An 18,885-nucleotide genomic window follows, 5' to 3' on the forward strand; every position below is an offset into this window, starting at 1 on the left:
TTTTCAGTGTGCTGGAGTTGGAGTTAAAGGACAACTTCTACAACCTGATGGTTTTACAAGTAGCAAGTTTACAACATAATAAAAAGTGAATTAAAGTCAAAATCAACGTCAGACTGTAGAAAACTGGGTAAGAGCCTGCATTTATGACACACTGATTACTAGTGTTTCATCAAAGCAAGCTCAAACATGATTGGTCAATACTACTTGCACTACAAATGGACACAAGAACGCTTCTGATTAGATTAGTTTAATACCAACAAGGCACTTTATTTCCATGTTTTTTTTGTAACCAGACAATTATGATTAACCAGGTAAACCCCACAGCCCCGCGGGCGGGGGCAAAACTCAGACAGAAGAAACTCAGCTATCAGACAATATTAACCATTTTTAGCTCGACGAAACAAAAGGGTAATAACAAAGGCCCTGAAAAAAAAACGCACTTAGCACAGAACTCGAGGTAAAATACCCATATTACTTATCGAATCTGCACAAACAAGATATTGATTAGCAAGCTAAGATTCCACAGTTTCAGACATATAAGTATCATCACTGACTGATCAGAACTCACGGCGAAATGACACCAAACAACAACAACAAAATTAGCTTTACGGGACCAAATTGGAAAATAAGTCTTACCTTAGCTGTTGTTCTGATCAAAAGTTGTGTTCAATGGCATTAAAACGATAAAAACGCTGCTGAAGGTTAATCCATAGGTACATCCAATGTGTCTGTGTCACTTTGAAATGATTACTGATAAACCATCATTCCATGTGTATGTCAATACCGGAGTTTACATATATAGCTATCATGCTACTAGTGTATGACAGCTTTCGGTTCCAGGGCATTCTGGCTGCGCATCACTCATTCACCAATGGGTAATGTTTAGATGGATGTTAGGAACCTCCCCTCGATTCTATCGGCTCTAACGGTTAAAAAGAGGTGTCAATCATCAAAATCGACCGAGGGGGGCCAGAGTTATGGAAAATGCACCCAAATGACCCCAGAAGTGGGTTTTTTTTCTAAATCTCTCTAAAAAGGACAAATGTCACTTTTTTTGCATCAATCTTGATACAGGGTACTTATTATATGTTTTAGTTTGGATTCCTAAAGTGTTTAGCCTACTATACCATCATTCAAGGGTGGTTTTCACTATACAGTAAGTAATGGGCTTTTTTTTTGGACGGACACTATAATTGACATTTACTATGTTCAATCTGAATTTACTTTAAAATAAAAACATCTATATTCATTCTGACTTTTCTACATCCAACTCACAGGTTTATCATTGCTTTGAGAAAAAAGATTATTAATTTACCCCTTTTTAGAAGTGAAGATATAGTCAATTGTTCTGGGAATGTCATTTTCGAGCCTGAGGCCTGAAAAACAGGCTCGGGGGTTAACTGGTGGGAGATAACGTTTTCCAGAAAGAATGTTAGAGACCGTAACAGTTATTTTTACCTGGCACTTCCATACACCACACACTTTTAAAACTGTTCTGTTTATTTCTTTTGACCAAAAATCCATTTTATTTATAAGTTATAAAACAGTGCTTAGCCACCCAACCTGAAACATTACTTTTGGCAAAAGACAGGGTTTGTGAAGTAGAGGAAGAGGATACACGAGAGAGTTTAGAGAGGGACGCAAGGTCATTTTATCAAGAGAGGAAGAGATGAGTCTGCCACTGTGTTGCTTCCATCATCAAAACCGAAAAAAGCAATATAAAATGCACCCACGTAACACTCAAACACAAAACAGGACTTGAAGGTATTTTGCGAGAGTCGTAGGTGTTGGGATTTGAGGGCGAAAATGTGGAACAAAGGCAGATGGGTAGATATATAAAGGTGGAGGAGGATAGTAGATGAGCAGATAAGAGGAAATGACAAAGAAAAGAAACATCAACAAAGTGGTGGCCAGGTATGTGTAGCCTCCCAGTGTGCGGGAGATGAATGGATTGAAAGATGGGGTAGCGGTAGTGCTGCGTACCGGTACGCCGAACCGGTACTGGACTTGTAAAAAGTTTCGGTTCAAGTCCGGTTAAAACCGGAACGTCAGGAACCGGTACTTGGACTCGCAAAAAAACTGGCACTTACGTATATTCTGGTGTCTGTGGTTATTTAAACATTCCCTGATAAACGTTATTCAGTGTCAATAAATGAGTGCTAATCCCAGTGTGCTCAGTGTACAACATCACATGTCATTTCACCTTCGATTCACGGTTTGAAAACGTAGCCTTTCGCCACATGCTAATGCTAACCGGAAGTGAAGACTTTTCAGAATAAAAGTATTAAGTAAATAGTGTGAACTTCCGGATTTTCAGAATAAAACTGATTTAAATTAAATAGTGTATTTAATTCAAAATTACGCCATATCAACATTGATTTTAATTTCTAACAGTATGTATGTACATCACTATGTATGTAGTATGTACTGTTTAATGTAAACATGTAGAGTTGTAGAAAAGACATGGTGTACAGACAGTACAGTACACTCTGGCTGTACAGTCACTACAGTGTAGTGTATACTGTATAGTAGGTGTGTAACAGTGTAATGCGTATAGTCTACTCTACACTCTACCTTTCAGCAACGTTTTAGGGATTGAGGCTCAGTCAGCTCAGGGACTGTTTGGTTACTTTAGTTTGGTAAATGAAATACATGTTTGAACTTTGTAGTAGTTCACTGTAGTTGCTGTCATAAGTCATTTGTAGACTAAGTGGAAAAAAGTGTTTTTTTTACATTTGTACTTTTTAGAGAAATGTAGACACAAGTTGGAAGGGAGCACAATAAACCTGACGAGTTTGAATTTGAGTTGATTATGAGTTAATGTTCAATTGATAATTAGCTCACAATAAGTTCACTTTAGTTACTCACACAACTTCACACAAGCCATGGGTTCAGGTCCGGACTTATAAGTCCGGACCTGAACCTGAACCTCTGGACTTGAGTCCGGACCTGAACCTGAATGTGAGTCCAGGTACGCAGCACTAGGTAGCGGTAAAGGTGGACTCTGTCTCTCGGAGGGTCTGAGGCGGGGGTAGAGGAGGGTCGTCCATGTGATCAGTGGTCAGCCTCCAGCCGGCAGACCACCCCTCTCGAGGCCAATTAGAAGGGAGGCGGGTGGAGCCAGGAACAGAGAGAAACTCCCTACACACACACACACACACATCAGTGCTGACACCAAGTTCATACAATAATTGAAGCCCCCAGACACACACACACACACACACACACACACACACACACACACACACACACACACACACACACACACACACACACACACACACAATATGATTCTAACATTGGTGCAGACAGTGGCTGACATTGCACATTATTCTCACTTTTAAAGTGTTATTTTAGCCGAATGCATGTTTTATTTCATTAATTATCCATCGTAAGCGCATGCTCTCACCCACACACATTCCCCCCTGCTCTGCAGTGCGAGAGAGAGGTTCCTTTGAAGTACAGAAATCTCAGAAAGGACACACACATCGGTAAATAACTACCACATGTCTCCTAAAGTTCGGACCGAAACTTTGAAACAGCTAACTTTATACACACTCACACACTCCGTCCGCTGAAAAGGTGCGACAATTTCCTGCAGCGGGAGGCCTGATTCACTGCCGGTGAGCCAATCAGTGCTCACCATTAGGAGTGTGACATGCCCACTAGGTGCTGCAGTGGCAGGTCCTTAGTGACACCTGGTCATAGTGTGTGGGTGCTGTTAACTTTCAGCCTAATGAGAAGGGAGGAAGGGTGTAGTGCATATGCTGTCATGATGGATTACACGGGATGACCTTTCAACAACCCTCCCGCTCGTATATGTATAATCACAGACAAAGTCAGTTCATCCTGCACACGCCCCCAGCACCGCCCCTCCTCCCTGCGCACATCATGCTGACATCCTGAGACAGCAGCATGTCTGCATGGAGGATTCATCCGAACAGATGCTATTTTTTATCTGTGTGTTTCAGTCCGCTTTAGGAATTAATTAAATGCTTGCTCTTTCTTGTACTTTCCAATGTTTTAAATACAGATGCTTATCATTGGCTGCTGAATCTAGACCTTGTGACATTTGTAACTATTACCTACCTGTACAAGAACCACAATATTGCACTGAATCCTTACATACTGTAGCAATCAGTTGCTGTTTCAAGCTAAGCGTCCAACACAATTTAAGAAACTTAAAAAAAATGTGCCACATGAATTCCTTCAGTCGTGTGAGGTTGATATTTTGGAACAGAAATATCATGTGAGGCTTTGCTACTGTTTTAAACTGATTTTTGTATTGCCATATATTTCTGCTGAGTGCTGCAGCAATTAATCTTAAAAACCCAGAAACAATGTACATGTTTTGCAGTTTCACCAAAGTCCATGGCATTTAGGTTGCATGCCTGACATAAGGCCTATCGTAAGCCCAGGCAAAAGAGAGTTTCTTTCTTTGTTCTTCGATATAAATGATGTCAGTAAATACCCCAATGGTGAATTTAGAAAATGGTTATGGTAAATGAATTGTATTTTTATAGCGCTCTATCCATCTTTATGACTTTACATTTACAAGTCATCATTATCCCATTCACACCCCATTTATATAGTGCCACTCGCTCAAGGAAGCTAACATTTACACACATTCACACTCCATTGGCTATGCCATCTGGAGCAACTCGGGGTAAAGTATACATTGGATACACCGACATGTTCGCTGCAGGGGCTGGGATCAAACCCACAACCTTCTGATTTACAGAGGACTGCACTCCCCCACAGCCACAGTTGCACCTTTGTTGTCATTAACATCATCTCGAACACTACTCGGTGTTGGTGAAGTAAAGTCAAGTGACCGTGGCCTAGATGTTTAAAACCTGACGTTAGCTTTTACTGATTGCAATTTCAATTTCTGAATATTTTCTTGTTGAACAAAACATGTATTATTATTATTATTATTATTATTAACATAGTTTGTTAAAATACTTATTTCAGCAATATTCCAAAATCCACTGAAAAATCCTATTGGCTTTTTATTGAGGGATGTGTGATAATTCCGGGTTTGCCTACACAATTCAAGAAAACTAATCTACCTAACATTACTTCAATATAAATTCCCCACAAAAGGGCATTTTTCCTAAGTCAACCCAGTTGAGAGTATCATATTAATGATGGTATCCATCAGCATGTTCTCCAGGAACATACATACACTATACAATGCAATATTCCCCTTTTCTGACATTGTGAAATTGGAATATGTGGCAGCATGTAAGTGTGGCGCATTTTATGTTTTTCCAACAGAGCCTCGAGTTTTTAAAAGCATCATAGACGACAGCACCCAGCTTTTACCTCGTAGTCTGCCTCCAACTCCACTCCCAAGACACTCGCAGTGGGATAGAGTGGAGAGTCATCTGTAAACCTGAGACAGGGAGGGCTTTCATAATTACTCTATTTTTAGACAACAGACTTGTTTTCCCTTCTCCACTCCCACGGAGATCTAAGAGCAGGTACAGGAGCCATCTCCAAAGAAAGAAATAGATGCAGAAAGGGAGGATTCAATCTCCCATGAGAGTTAAAGGGAGATGGTGCCAAATGCTAAACACACAAAGCATAGATAGATCGGTGGAGAAAGAATTAGCATCAAAGTCGTTGTGTTTTGTTTTAGCGTAAATTACCTGCCACTTGTACACCCAAAGAAACAGGCCAAACACAGGGCGTGGTCACAGCAATGCAAAGTGCCTGTATATCCATTATAGCAGAAAATGACTAAATCTGATTTGGTGGAAAAGAAGTTAATATTGGAATGTTTTGCCACAAATGCATGCACATGTGAATTGTGCTATATGTGTAGCAAGGTCATGATTCCCTAAGTTGGGTAGACATATGTGCAGCAGAGCAAGAGAGCAGTTCCTGTGGGTGTTGTTCCGTCACCAGTGCTTGGGGCGTTGGCCTAAGGCAGCTCTCAATCTGTTTAACACTGATGCTCTTATTTTGAAAAACTGAAAGATGAGTGACATTTGTGGACCTTTACCAGGTCTCTGTTAAAGCTAGAAACAAATCCCCAATGATTCAATATACTCTTAAGTATTGTTATTATCATTATGTGTTGTTAAAATGGGTGGTCATCAGCACTGCCTTTTTGCACAAACCCTGATTGACAACAGTGTAGCAGTTGGGCTGTAAACTGACGGACCGTCGACTCAATGGCTGCACTGAGAAGTCATAGATTGGAGACCGCTGGTAATCCGTAGTTGCAGACGGGTCTAGGTTGAGTCTTTTTAAATAAAATAAAAATGCCATTTGTACAAGAGGGTGACCCTTGCATTTAAATGTGTCTCTTATCCAGTTTGTAGGATTGAACCCTGATCACATTTACACCTGGCATTAGTATTTGCTCACAATGAGATCCAATTTAGATCCGATTGCTCTGCGCAGCCCAAACCACTGAAAGCAACATCCTTTTGTTTTCAATTCAATTCCATTTTCATTGACAATCCAGCCAGGACCCATTTACATACCGCTTCATAGTTGGTTCGTCAGCACTATGAGTCACCAAGTTCAGCCTGAATGTTATCATAGGAACAATTCAAATTAGACTTCATCCACAAGTCTCTTGAATAATCCTTTTGACATTCTCACTTGCTGCTAGCTTAATAGTGGCTTTCTTGCAACATGTCATGTTATTAATGTAGATGACACTTTTAACCAGAGCTACTTGAATACACTTAAATACCTTAAACATGTGTGGTTAAGTGTCTTACATAAGGACACTTTGGGGTTGGCTGCAGGAGCTGGGGAACAAACCACTGACCCTCTGATTGGTCGACTCCCATTTACCCCCTGAGCACACAGCCGCCTAGTGCTAGTAGATAGCCTGCTAACTGGCTAATGGCTGATTCCTCATTGGTTTGGAACAGTTTTGGCAACTTCAGATTTCTGCCAAAGCTTCTGTTAGGTGTGGGTTGAAAGTGCAATTATGCACACTTGTTAAATGTGTTCTCATTGTATACCTTACCAACTGTGGAAGTGGTTCGGCTGATAAATAAAAAGTCAACTTCAATGCTCACTCACAAAATAATTGTATTTCCGGTTTTAAAGGAGGTCAGTGTATACTATTATTGTAAGAAAAACATTTTCTTGGAGCTACATTACAGAAGCACTTCAAAGGTGAAGTGTGCGGGAGTTATCGACAGATTGAGTGTTACCAAGCTGATTTGATGGAGTGATTTCAGTTTGAAACTGCCTTCACTGAAATATAGCAAATGTCATTTGGTTATAGAAGCTATATTGAATTAAAAAAGATCACCATTTGAAGTTCAGTCAGAGACATTTACATTAAAAAAGGATTGTTTACAACTACAGCAGTATTGTGTGTCACAGATCAATGTGACATAACACTGAATGCACCGCACCAAGATGCTCCATTGTCCCCTTCTAAAATGCAAATGCTAACATGCATTTTCCCTCCCTCTCTCCTCACTTTCCCTTCCATCTCAGTGGTCAGCAGGCCTTTTTGTTGGAGAATGTGCCCTGTAACAGCCCCGGTTGCCAAAGTGTTGGAAGGATGTTCGAAGTCCAATGGGACCAATCAGATTTGGGAGCCATCAAAAATGCTGTCATGGCAACATTCTTTGACATCTACGAGGACGTAAGTAGTTTGTGTTGAGTTTTATTTAATGTTGTTTGGAGCTTGTTTTGACCATTCAATATAAAACACCATCCTTTCTCTAATTCTGTGTCAGATCTAAGTATGTGTTCTCAAAATAAAAGGTGTCTCTACATATATGCTTGAGTCATTATGTATGAAAAGATTTACCGTACTTTTCGGACTATAAAGACCTGCATATAAGCCGCAGCAGCTAAATTGTCCGTCTGTCTTGTTCTCGTTCTGTCTCTCGGTTCCACTTTTACTTTGGCGCGCTACCTGTCTCGCTCTTTTCCGGCCTCCAGCTTTTCCTGCTGGAGCCCGCCGCTTAAAGGTGGCGGGCGCGGACCGGTCATAGAGCCCATAGTGTTAAAGGTGGTTAATTGTACCTGTAAAATCCATAGATTTAGGAGGTTCCCTAGTGGCCGTTAGCTGTACAAAAAAAAGGGGAAAAAAGTCGCGGCTTATAGTCCGAAAAGTACGGTACTTAATTTCCGTTCTCAAAGACCAAATGCATTGTTTTCTTAACCAACTGGAGGCGGCAATGGACTTGTCTGACAGTAGATATAGACATAAAAGAAAGAAGCATCAAGTAAATATATACTGGGTGTACTCCAGGCTAAACCAATTTTATTTATTTTTTCAAAATGTTACACGTTATGGGCAAAGAAAGCTATCACAATTTGAGAACTGAAGATAAGAAAAAGGAGACATAAAAAGAGAAGCCTGGCTTTGATGATGTATGTTCCTGTTGCATCACTGTAGGGCATTCACGTAGAAGTGAAGTAATATGCAACTGAAAGCAGACCGCCAAAACTCAAATGCACTGAATTCCAGGAAATAACTGTATTTCAATTATTATGTTGATGCAAATATGTGTACATTAGCAGGAATGCAGCTCCAAATGGAATTTAATTGTAAAATTGCAATCAGACATATGCCAAAACCAATAATCGTGAAAAATAATTTGCGATATCAAAATGGATTAAAAAAAAAATGCTAAAAATCATACAGCCCTGCATACTTGTCAGAGATGCATCCGAATGCATTAGCAATTACAATAGCAGAGATACTTGGTCAAATGCGTCCCCTGCTAGTAGTATTAGTGATCGGATCACCCTGGCTTGTTTACGTTGCATGTACTGCTCTCCAATAGGGATATGATCAGCAAACACACATTTTAAAACCAAGTGTAAACACGGTCCAAGTACTGGCATCTACAATAATACTGGTATCAAATAGTTGAATATGCCACAAAAAGTCAACCCCTTTTTCACTATTTCTATAGTACTTAAGAAAATGGATCAATCCCAAAGAGAACACAGGATTATTAGATTTCTCTAATACAGTCATGTGGATTACGTATATAGTTCTTTCAAACACTGACGTCGACAAAATGATTAAAGTTTTCGCTTCATCTTTCATGCTCAGAACAAATACTCTGGAATTGGACTGAGTACGAGACTGTGTTGTGATTACTTAGTGCTTGTTTCTAATCAGCAATGTTGTTTACAGTAGCGGCAGCTGGTGTGCCGGCTTTACTCCTTATCTGACAGCTTTGTTTTTACAGTACAAAGCACTATTGTGTTTCTTTTACACCTCCTATACGTGCTGTTATTTTCACCCTGAATATCGTCTTTTTCCTTTGTTTAAACCTGGATTTCTATTCATTGGGACAATTGTTTGTTCATTAAAAAAACATTACATACCTCAAAACACACACTGTGTCGCACACAAAATCCTTACACACACTCCCACTCACACCCAGAATGTTCGCCTGTTTTGCAATCTGCTATATATGCCCGTCTTATCAGAATTAATTATTAGAGCTAATGCAGCCTGTCTGTTAAATTCTGCCTATTTTTCCTCTTTGAGAGATAATTTCTAATTGGGAGGGAGAGACGTAGCGTGACGGAGAAAAAGGGAAAGAATAAGATAAGATAATGTGGGATCAGTCGCACAGTATGTAAGAGGAATGACAGTGTACATCAGAAGACACTCACACACCCTGCTCCCATTGTCCCTTATCTAAATGCCTGTCTTCATTTGCAGGGTATTTTAGACATGCTGGTTCTGAGCCAGGCAGAGGGCAAAAGTGACTTGGTCATCCACGCTTTGAAGAACAATTTCGAGTCTGATGCCTACTTCGTTAAAGTGATGGGTAAGTGACTGATTTGCCAAGTTCTCCCTGTTCCTCTCTCCATGCCTACACCAGTTTATTCCATTGAGAACATGGGATAAAATAAAGAATAAGGCTCCATGTTCTTCTTCTTCCAAAATTGCATGTTGAGAAATCCAACTGAATCTTTTTAGATATTATGCTTTACTGTCCTTTTTGTTCTTTGTACCCTAACCGCCCCTCCTGGACCAATTAGTATCATTGAACATTAGCAGCACTTTTCCCAAAACTGGAAACCAGATGGTCACGACTAGTATCCACCTGCTGAATGCATGGGGCAAGTGACTGGAAAAACATTGTTTCAGATAATAATAATAATAATTCATTCTATTTAGAGGTGCCTTTCAAAGCACCCAAGGACACCTTACAATTCATAAAATATTGTAAGGAAAGGTTTAAGACAGTATAAAAGGACAGGAGACATGTAGCACTACTGTGAGTGGGCTGATCTGAACAAGTGGGTTTTGAGGAGGGACGTGAATGTGGTGATTGTGTCAGACTGTCGCATGTGAAGGGGGAGAGACTTCCATAGTTTGGGAGCAGCTAAAAGCCTGAGCCCCCATCGTGACTAGGCTTGGGGGGGACGGGACAGTTAGCAGGCCAGCAGAGGAGGAGCGGAGGAAGCGAGAGGGGGTGTAGGAGGTCAGCCAGATAGGTGGGGGCCAGGTTGTGGAGGGCGTTGAATGAGAGCGGGAGGGTTTTGAAGTCTATCTGGTATTTTACAGGTAGCCAATGCAGATAGATGAGGATGGGGGTGATGTGGTTAGAATATGGGGGTGATGTGGTCAGAGGATGGGGGTGATGTGGTCAGAGGATGGGGGTGATGTGGTTAGAATATGGGGGTGATGTGGTTAGAGGACGGGGGTGATGTGGTTAGAGGATGGGGGTGATGTGGTTAGAGGACGGGGGTGATGTGGTTAGAGGATGGGGGTGATGTGGTTAGAGGATGGGGGTGATGTGGTTAGAGGATGGGGGTGATGTGGTTAGAATATGGGGGTGATGTGGTTAGAGGACGGGGGTGATGTGGTTAGAGGACGGGGGTGATGTGGTTAGAGGATGGGGGTGATGTGGTTAGAGGATGGGGGTGATGTGGTTAGAGGACGGGGGTGATGTGGTTAGAGGACGGGGGTGATGTGGTTAGAGGATGGGGGTGATGTGGTCAGAGGATGGGGGTGATGTGGTCAGAGGATGGGGGTGATGTGGTCAGAGGATGGGGGTGATGTGGTCAGAGGATGGGGGTGATGTGGTCAGAGGATGGGGGTGATGTGGTTAGAGGATGGGGGTGATGTGGTCAGAGGATGGGGGTGATGTGGTCAGAGGATGGGGGTGATGTGGTTAGAGGATGGGGGTGATGTGGTCAGAGGATGGGGGTGATGTGGTCAGAGGATGGGGGTGATGTGGTTAGAGGATGGGGGTGATGTGGTCAGAGGATGGGGGTGATGTGGTCAGAGGATGGGGGTGATGTGGTCAGAGGATGGGGGTGATGTGGTCAGAGGATGGGGGTGATGTGGTTAGAATATGGGGGTGATGTGGTCAGAGGATGGGGGTGATGTGGTCAGAGGATGGGGGTGATGTGGTTAGAGGACGGGGGTGATGTGGTTAGAGGACGGGGGTGATGTGGTTAGAGGATGGGGGTGATGTGGTTAGAATATGGGGGTGATGTGGTCAGAAGACTTTGTGCAGGTGATGAGGTCAGAGGACTTGGTGCAGGTGATGAGGTCAGAGGACTTGGTGCAGGTGATGAGGTCAGAGGACTTGGTGCAGGTGATGAGGTCAGAGGACTTGGTGCAGGTGATGAGGTCAGAGGACTTGGTGCAGGTGATGAGGTCAGAGGACTTGGTGCAGGTGATGAGGTCAGAGGACTTGGTGCAGGTGACGTGGTCAGAGGACTTGGTGCAGGTGATGATCCGGGCTGCAGAGTTCTGAATGATTTGAAGTGTATTGAGGAGTTTGATGGGAAGGCCTGAGAGTATGGTATTACAATAGTCAATACGGGATGTGAGGAATGCATGAACCAGGACGTCAGTGCTGGATTGAGACAGGGTGGAGTCTGGAGAAGATGCAGTCCGGGTGATGTTTTTTATGTGGGGTGCAAATGAGTGGGAGCTGTCCAGAATGACACCAAGATGTTGTGTTTGAGTTGTGTTCTTGAGAAGCCATTAAAACAGTAAAATACGTGTCTCCTGTTCACTAAAACATACCATCGGTTAAGGAAAAAGAAAGTATTCCAAAGGTATTCTGAAATACGTGTTTTTAAGACACGTAACAGTATTCGGATTCAGATTACTTTCAGCGCCATGTATTCAGTATTCAGGCACTGACACATTTACATAGTAACCCTCCCAACCCCGTATTATATACAAGATCAGCGCACCCATACTATATCCTTCTAGAAAACGATAGTTACGGCTGTAACTACGGTTCTATGAGTCCCGGATGACCGCCAGAGGCGGTGCTTTAGCACTGGATATGTCCATCGCGCGCATGCGCAGCTCGAGTACCAATAACAACAAAGTCACCTGTGACCCACGTGACACCGGCTACATCAGCCGGTGTCGACAGAGGATCTGTTCCCAGAATCTTCTCGCGAGCACACAAGAATTCTGAGTGACAGGAAACTCTGGCGGTCATCCGGGACTCATAGAACCGTAGTTACAGCCGTAACTATCGTTCTATTTCGTCCCTACTGACCGCCAGAGGCGGTGCTTTAGCACTGGATGACCTATACCAACCATGTCATGAAGAATCCAAGCACTTACTCACCTAGTTGGAAGCAGCGGAGCTTGGCCACAAGACCACCCCCAGGGGGTGAGGAGTGGCGACATTGACCCGGTAGAACCTGGAGAATGTGCCAGAAGACGCCCATGACGCCGCGGCGCAGATGGTCTCCAGGGGCACCCCTCTTAGGGCAGCCCACGATGTTGAGACGCCTCTTGTAGAGTGGCATCTGGCCCCTGATGGCGGGGGGCGGCCACTGGCCCCATAGGCACATGTGATGGTATCCACCACCCAGTGGGACAGCCGCTGCTTCGAGAGAGCACGACCCTTCCTAGTGCCGCCATGGCAAACGAAGAGCTGCTCTGACTGTCGTATACAGGCCGTAGCATCAATATACTCCCTCAGGGCACGCACAGGGCACAGCAACTCAGGTGTGCCGTTCTCCTGTGGAATGTTAAAGCGTGCCAGCTGGATAGGCCGATTGGAGTGGGCTAGTGGAAGCACCTTGGGCAAGAACGCCACATTCGGCCAGAGGGTGACACCCGAGCCATCGGAGTTCCACCTCAGGCATGTACTGCTTACGGAGAGGGCATGAAGCTCTCCGACTCGCTTCCCTGAGGTTATGGCAAGCAGAAATGCTGCCTTCAGGGACAGCCATTTAAGCCCGACCTGGGCCAAGGGTTCGAAGGGAGGAGATGATAGTGCATCCAACACTAGGGGCAGGTCCCAAGCTGGGGCCCTTGGGGTGTAGGGGGGCGCTGCCGTAGAGCCCCTCTTAGAAAGAGGGACACCAACCTGTGGCGCCCCACTGTGGCGCCATCGACTCCGACATGTCGGGCAGAGATAGCAGCCATATACACCTTCAAAGTGGAGTGAGAACGTCCACTATCCAGAAGGGACTGCAGAAACTCTAAAATGGTGGCCACGGAGCAATGTCCCGGATTCTCAGCCTTACTCACACACCAGTGGGAGAAGAGCCTCCATTTGCACTCATACTGTGCCCGAGTGGATGGAGCTCTGGCATTCAGGATAGTTTCCCTGACAGATGCCGTGACACCGCTCAACAGTGGGTTGGGCCCTGCAGAGGCCAAACCCAGAGCTGAAGGCGGCGAGGGTCGGGATGCCAGATCTGACCCTTGAGCTGTGACAGGAGGTCCTTCCTGTCGGGGAGACGCCACGGTGGGCTGCCGCAGAGACTGCGTAGCAGTGGGAACCAGACTCTCCCCGGCCAGCGGGGGGCGACTAGAAGGAGCCTGTGCCCCTGGGTAAGGACCCTCTGAAGCGTCTGAAGTATCAGAGGCAACGGCGGGAAGGCATACAGGAGAGTGTCCGGCCAGTCGTGCGCCAGGGCATCCTGACCCAATGGGCTGGTCACCTCCGACCAGGAGAACCAGAGGGGGCAGTGCCTCGACTCTTCCGAGGCAAAGAGGTCCACCTCGGCCCTGCCGAAGAGGCTCCAAATTATCTCCACCACCTCCGGGTGAAGCCTCCACTCCCCCGGTGGAGGCTTGCGCCGTGAGAGGAAATCTGCGACCTGATTCAGGTCCCCTGGCAGAAAAACTGCCCGCAGACTGGTGAGGCGGGGGAGCGCCCAAGGCAAGAGGCTCTGCGAAACGCGGAGCAGCTGTGCGGACCTGGCGCCCCCCTGGTGGTTGATTTGGGCAACTGCGGACATGTTGTCCGAACGAACGAGCACATGCCTGCCCGCCAGTTGGGGTAAAAAGTGCATGAGTGCGAGCAACACCGCTCGAAGCTCCAGCACATTGATATGGCGTGCACCTTCCTGGGCAGACCACTGACCCTGCACAGTCCTGCCCTGCCACACCGCACCCCACCCCGAGAGACACGCATCCACAGTGACAGTCTCCCGGCGGGATGGGATGGTGCCCATGGGCACACCCCTCAGGAGATAGGCCCTGTCCCTCCAGCGGGACATAGAGTGGAGGCACCGCTGAGACACCCTGACTCTCTTGTGCCTGTGCCGCTTGGCGTCCAAGTGACGGCTGTTCAGCCACATCTGCATGGGGCGCAGTGACAACAGGCCCAAGGGCACGACGGCTGAGGCAGCTGTCAGTCTGCCTAAGAGCCGGAGGAACTGTATGTAAGGCACCCTCTTGCCTAGTCTGAAGATGCGAAGATGGTGGGAAATGTCGTCCACACGACGAGGTGTCAAGTAGGCCCTCATGGTGACCGAATCTAGGACCATCCCCAGATAAGTGACCTGCTGGGAAGGGTCCAGGCAACTCTTCCCGGTGTTCACTGTCAGGCCCAACCGGGCAACGTGGGATGAGAGGCGCGCCGTATCCTGGGCCCCTTGGGCCCGGGACGGCGCGCAAACCAGCCAGTCGTCCAGGTATGGCAGGACCTTCATGCCCTGTGCCTGCAGGGGAGCGAGTGCTGCCGCAACAACCCTGGTGAACACCCTTGGGGAGAGGGAGAGACCAAAGGGAAGCACCCGAAACTGATAATGTCGACCCTGAAAGGCGAACCTCAAGAACCTCCGGTGATGGGATGCAATTGGCACGTGGAAGTAGGCGTCCCTCAAGTCCACGGTTGTGAACCACTCCCCCTGTGTGACAACACGAAGGGTGTCTGCTGTGGTTAGCATATGGAAGGGTAGTACCCTCAGGAATCTGTTGATTCCTCTGAGGTCCAGAACTGGACGGAATCCGCCAACTTTCTTGCTCACAAGAAAGTACGTCGAGTAGAACCCCCCGCTCTGACGCAGGGGGTCCACTGGCTCGATTGCGCCTTTGGCCAAGAGGACGGACAACTCTTGGGCTAGCGCTAAGGCCTTCGCCGGGTCCTTGACAACTGTCATTCTGACCCGGCCGAAGGCTAGGGGCCGGCGTCGGAACTGCAACTCGTAGCCCCGGGTTAGTGTGGAAACCACCCAGGGGTCGGAAATACAGGCAGCCCAGTAGCTGAGCTGCTGCTGGGAAAAACAGCCGACGACCGGCCCCGGGACTTCAGGGCCTAGCCCCCCGGCCCCTGGAGCCCCTCGGGGGGCGCCGGTAAGGCTCTGAAGCGCGAGGCCGCCTGGAAGCCAGGCGACCTGGGGCACGAAAGTCATTGGCCGGTTGAGTGGGCCGCTGGGAACTCTGCCGACCACCCCAGTAAGCCGGTGGCTGAGCACGGCTGCTAGAGCGGCCCCTGGGCCTGCCGGGAGCGGCCGCGGGACTGCGAAGACCCGAGAGCTGCTGCCTGGTCTGCCTCGCTTGGGCAGCGCGCTCCAGTGTCTCCAGGGCAGCTGACCCAAACAGCTCCCCTGGCTCGACTGGCACGCTACGTAGGACTCTCCTACATGTCTCTGTCAGTGGTGACTGGGCCAGCCAAACCTGGCGACGAGTCTGTACCAGAAAAGACATAACTCGTCCCAATTCCCTAGTCATTAGGGCAAAGGCCTGCAGTGATGCATCGCTGAGGCCCAGCAAAGAAGGCTCGGCCGGAGCCTGCTGCAGCGAGGCGGAGACGGCCAGCATTAGATGGGAGAGGGAGTTCCCGATACGACCCATGCGTGCCGCTGCGTCGTAGGCCCTACAGAGCAGCCCATCCGTGACCCTGCACTGAGGCTGAGGGCACCTGACCTCAGGCCTTAAAGCCTCGTCAGGAGCCAGAATCAGGGAGGCGATGGCAGGCTCAATGGGTGGCATGCCACCCAGCCCCGCCCTCGCCGGGTCCTGCATGGCAGCCAAGGTCCGGGCATCGGAACCAGTGCGGCTAAAGGCCCTGGTGTCCCTCCAGCATGCCTGGAGCTCCCTCAGGTACTCCTCTGAAGGAGGAACGGTGAGGGGGACACGGGCTGGGTTACGCCTGAAGAAGGCACTAGCCGGAGCCAAGTTGGCCTGCGGAACCGGAATCTGCAGGTGCGCCAAGGCTGTACGAATGATGGCCGCCATGGAGCCGTCCTCCCCGTCCTGCAGAGACCCCTGAGCAGAGGAGAGGGAAAACTCCTCGAGCGGGACCTCGTCCTCCGTCTCTTCATTGAAGAGGTTAGCCGAAGCCGCTAGCGACAAGGCATCCTCGTACAGAGGTGCGGCAACCGAAGGAGGGGCGGCAACCGAAGGAGGGGCAGCAACCGAAGGAGGGGCAGGCAGCCCGCTAGCAGCCCCTATACCGGGCCCCGGCTGAAGGGCCACGAGGAGCGACTTCATCGTGTCCATGTCGGTAGCTAGCTGATCCACTTTAGAGGACAGCCTGTTCCTAGTCCTCTTATTGGGGGGTGCACCCATGGCCATCGCTCCCTCAAGTCGCCAGGGGCGGTCGAACTGATCTGGGGGAGGATGTGACCAAGAGAGGTGTCCGTTGGCTGCCGCCAGACGTTCCACCTCAGTGATTCTAGCCACTCTGAGTGCCCGGGGCATGCAGCTACAGTTCATGCAGGCCCCTACTGTGAGAGCTTCCCTTAGATGCTCGAGGCCGAGGCAAGAGGGGCAACGGTCGTGGCCGTCCTCGGGCTCGAGAGAAGCCATACAGGCGCTACATGAATGAGCCATTCTGTAGGTAGCCAGATGCAGAGAAGCCGGGAGCGGGTGCGGGAACACAGCCTTCACCAGCTACCTGCCCTTCACTGGCTGAGCCGAGGCGAGTGCCAGATGCAGCGTAACCGGGAGCGGGTGCGGGAACGCAGCCTTCACCAGCTACCTGCTTAAACCAAAACACAAGGCAGTTAGCGTCTACCAGGAGCGGGGGCGAGAACACTGCCTTCACTGGTTAATTTACAGACGAATGCCTGATGCAGCGTAACCGGGAGCGGGTGCGGGAACACAGCCTTCACCAGCTACCTGCTAAACAGAAAACACAAGGCAGTTTAGCGTCTACCAGGAGCGGGGGGCGAGAACACTGCCTTCACTGGTTAATTTACAGACAAATGCCAGATGCAGCGTAACCGGGAGCGGGTGCGGGAACACAGCCTTCACCAGCTACCTGCTTAACAGAAAACACCAGGCAGTTTAGCGTCTACCAGGAGCGGGGGCGAGAACACTGCCTTCACTGGTTAATTTACAGACGAATGCCAGACGCAGCGTAACCGGGAGCGGGTGCGGGAGCACAGCCTTCACCAGCTACCTGCTTAACGGAAAAAACCAGGCCGTTTAGCGCCTACCAGGAGCGGGGGCGCAAACACTGCCTTCACTGGTTAAACTGAAGACGAACGCCAGATGCAGCGTAACCGGGAGCGGGTGTGGGAACACAGACTTCACCAGCTACTTGTTTAACAGGATAAACACGGCAACTTTAGCGTTAAATCAAAGGCGAATGCCAGCTGTAGCTAAAGAAAAAAGAACGGCACGGGAAACTCCGGTGCTCAACCCGGCGTCAGCCGAGTGGCTGCAGCCGCTACTGCTAACTAGCCAGTACAGCTCAATGCCAATGAAGTTTAGCTCAATGCTAATGAAGTTTAGCTCAATGCTAATGAAGTTTAGCTCAATGCTAATGAGGTTTAGCTCAATGCTAATGACGTTTGGCTCAGCGCCGCGGCCAAAACAGTACAAAAGCACAGCAATACTCCTGGGAGAGGGAGCGAAAACACCTCCGTCACCAAAAGACTCAGCAAACAGACAGAAATCAGGACAACTAGGCTGGGAGAGAGAGTAGAAACACTGCCGTCGCCAACCAAGCCGACACCAACCTGTCCGAACGAAGTCTCTGCGCAGCCAGCCGCAGCTCCTGGAGGACGGGTAATCCCGCGGCCCCGACTGGATGAGTCGCGAAGCTACACGCAGCCAGCTGTTTGCAGAGAATCCTTAACAAATGTTCCGAACGAACGAACGCTGTAGGCTACAAAAAATGTAGCCAAGGTACTCTCGCGCAGCGAGAAAATGAAAAGGGAACAGATCCTCTGTCGACACCGGCTGATGTAGCCGGTGTCACGTGGGTCACAGGTGACTTTGTTGTTATTGGTACTCGAGCTGCGCATGCGCGCGATGGACATATCCAGTGCTAAAGCACCGCCTCTGGCGGTCAGTAGGGACGAAATAGAACCCCTGCAGGAGCATAATAAGTAGTAACATTAGGAAGCCAGATTTCAAATCACCTAGGTTTCGGAGCGCAATTCAAACCAAGTGCGACATGTGTTACATAGTGAGGTCACTATGTTACGGAAGTTAACAAAAGAGTTCAATGTAGGCGTTTCAGGCATGGGGGGAGGGGAGTGTGTGGGAGAGAAACTCCCTCTTAGCACAGAGTGCCTCTAGTGCACGTCATGTAGCCAATCAATCCTTGATTTGTCGAAGTCAGACAGGCTTTCACTGCCATGTCAGCTTCCTGACATGCCCCGTGCAGACTGTCACTTTACCCTGCCTGATGAAAGTATCAGAAGGCTACCAAACACCTTTATTCTGTCTGTGGAACAGCATGTTGTCTT

General features: G+C 47.9%; 1 protein-coding gene across 1 annotated transcript in view; it reads left to right on the forward strand.

Moving 5' to 3' along the window:
* The window catches only part of itfg1 (integrin alpha FG-GAP repeat containing 1), a 214,889-nt gene that overhangs the window by 111,944 nt on the left and 84,060 nt on the right, over nucleotides 1–18,885 (forward strand). Inside the window, exons 11-12 of the mRNA XM_034105187.2 lie at nucleotides 7,477–7,627; nucleotides 9,677–9,785. Of these exons, the coding sequence (XP_033961078.1) occupies nucleotides 7,477–7,627; nucleotides 9,677–9,785 (260 nt within the window). The remainder of the gene's footprint in view (nucleotides 1–7,476; nucleotides 7,628–9,676; nucleotides 9,786–18,885) is intronic.

This window comes from Pseudochaenichthys georgianus, chromosome 3 (genome assembly GCF_902827115.2).
Source record: "Pseudochaenichthys georgianus chromosome 3, fPseGeo1.2, whole genome shotgun sequence".
NCBI lineage: Eukaryota > Metazoa > Chordata > Actinopteri > Perciformes > Channichthyidae > Pseudochaenichthys > Pseudochaenichthys georgianus.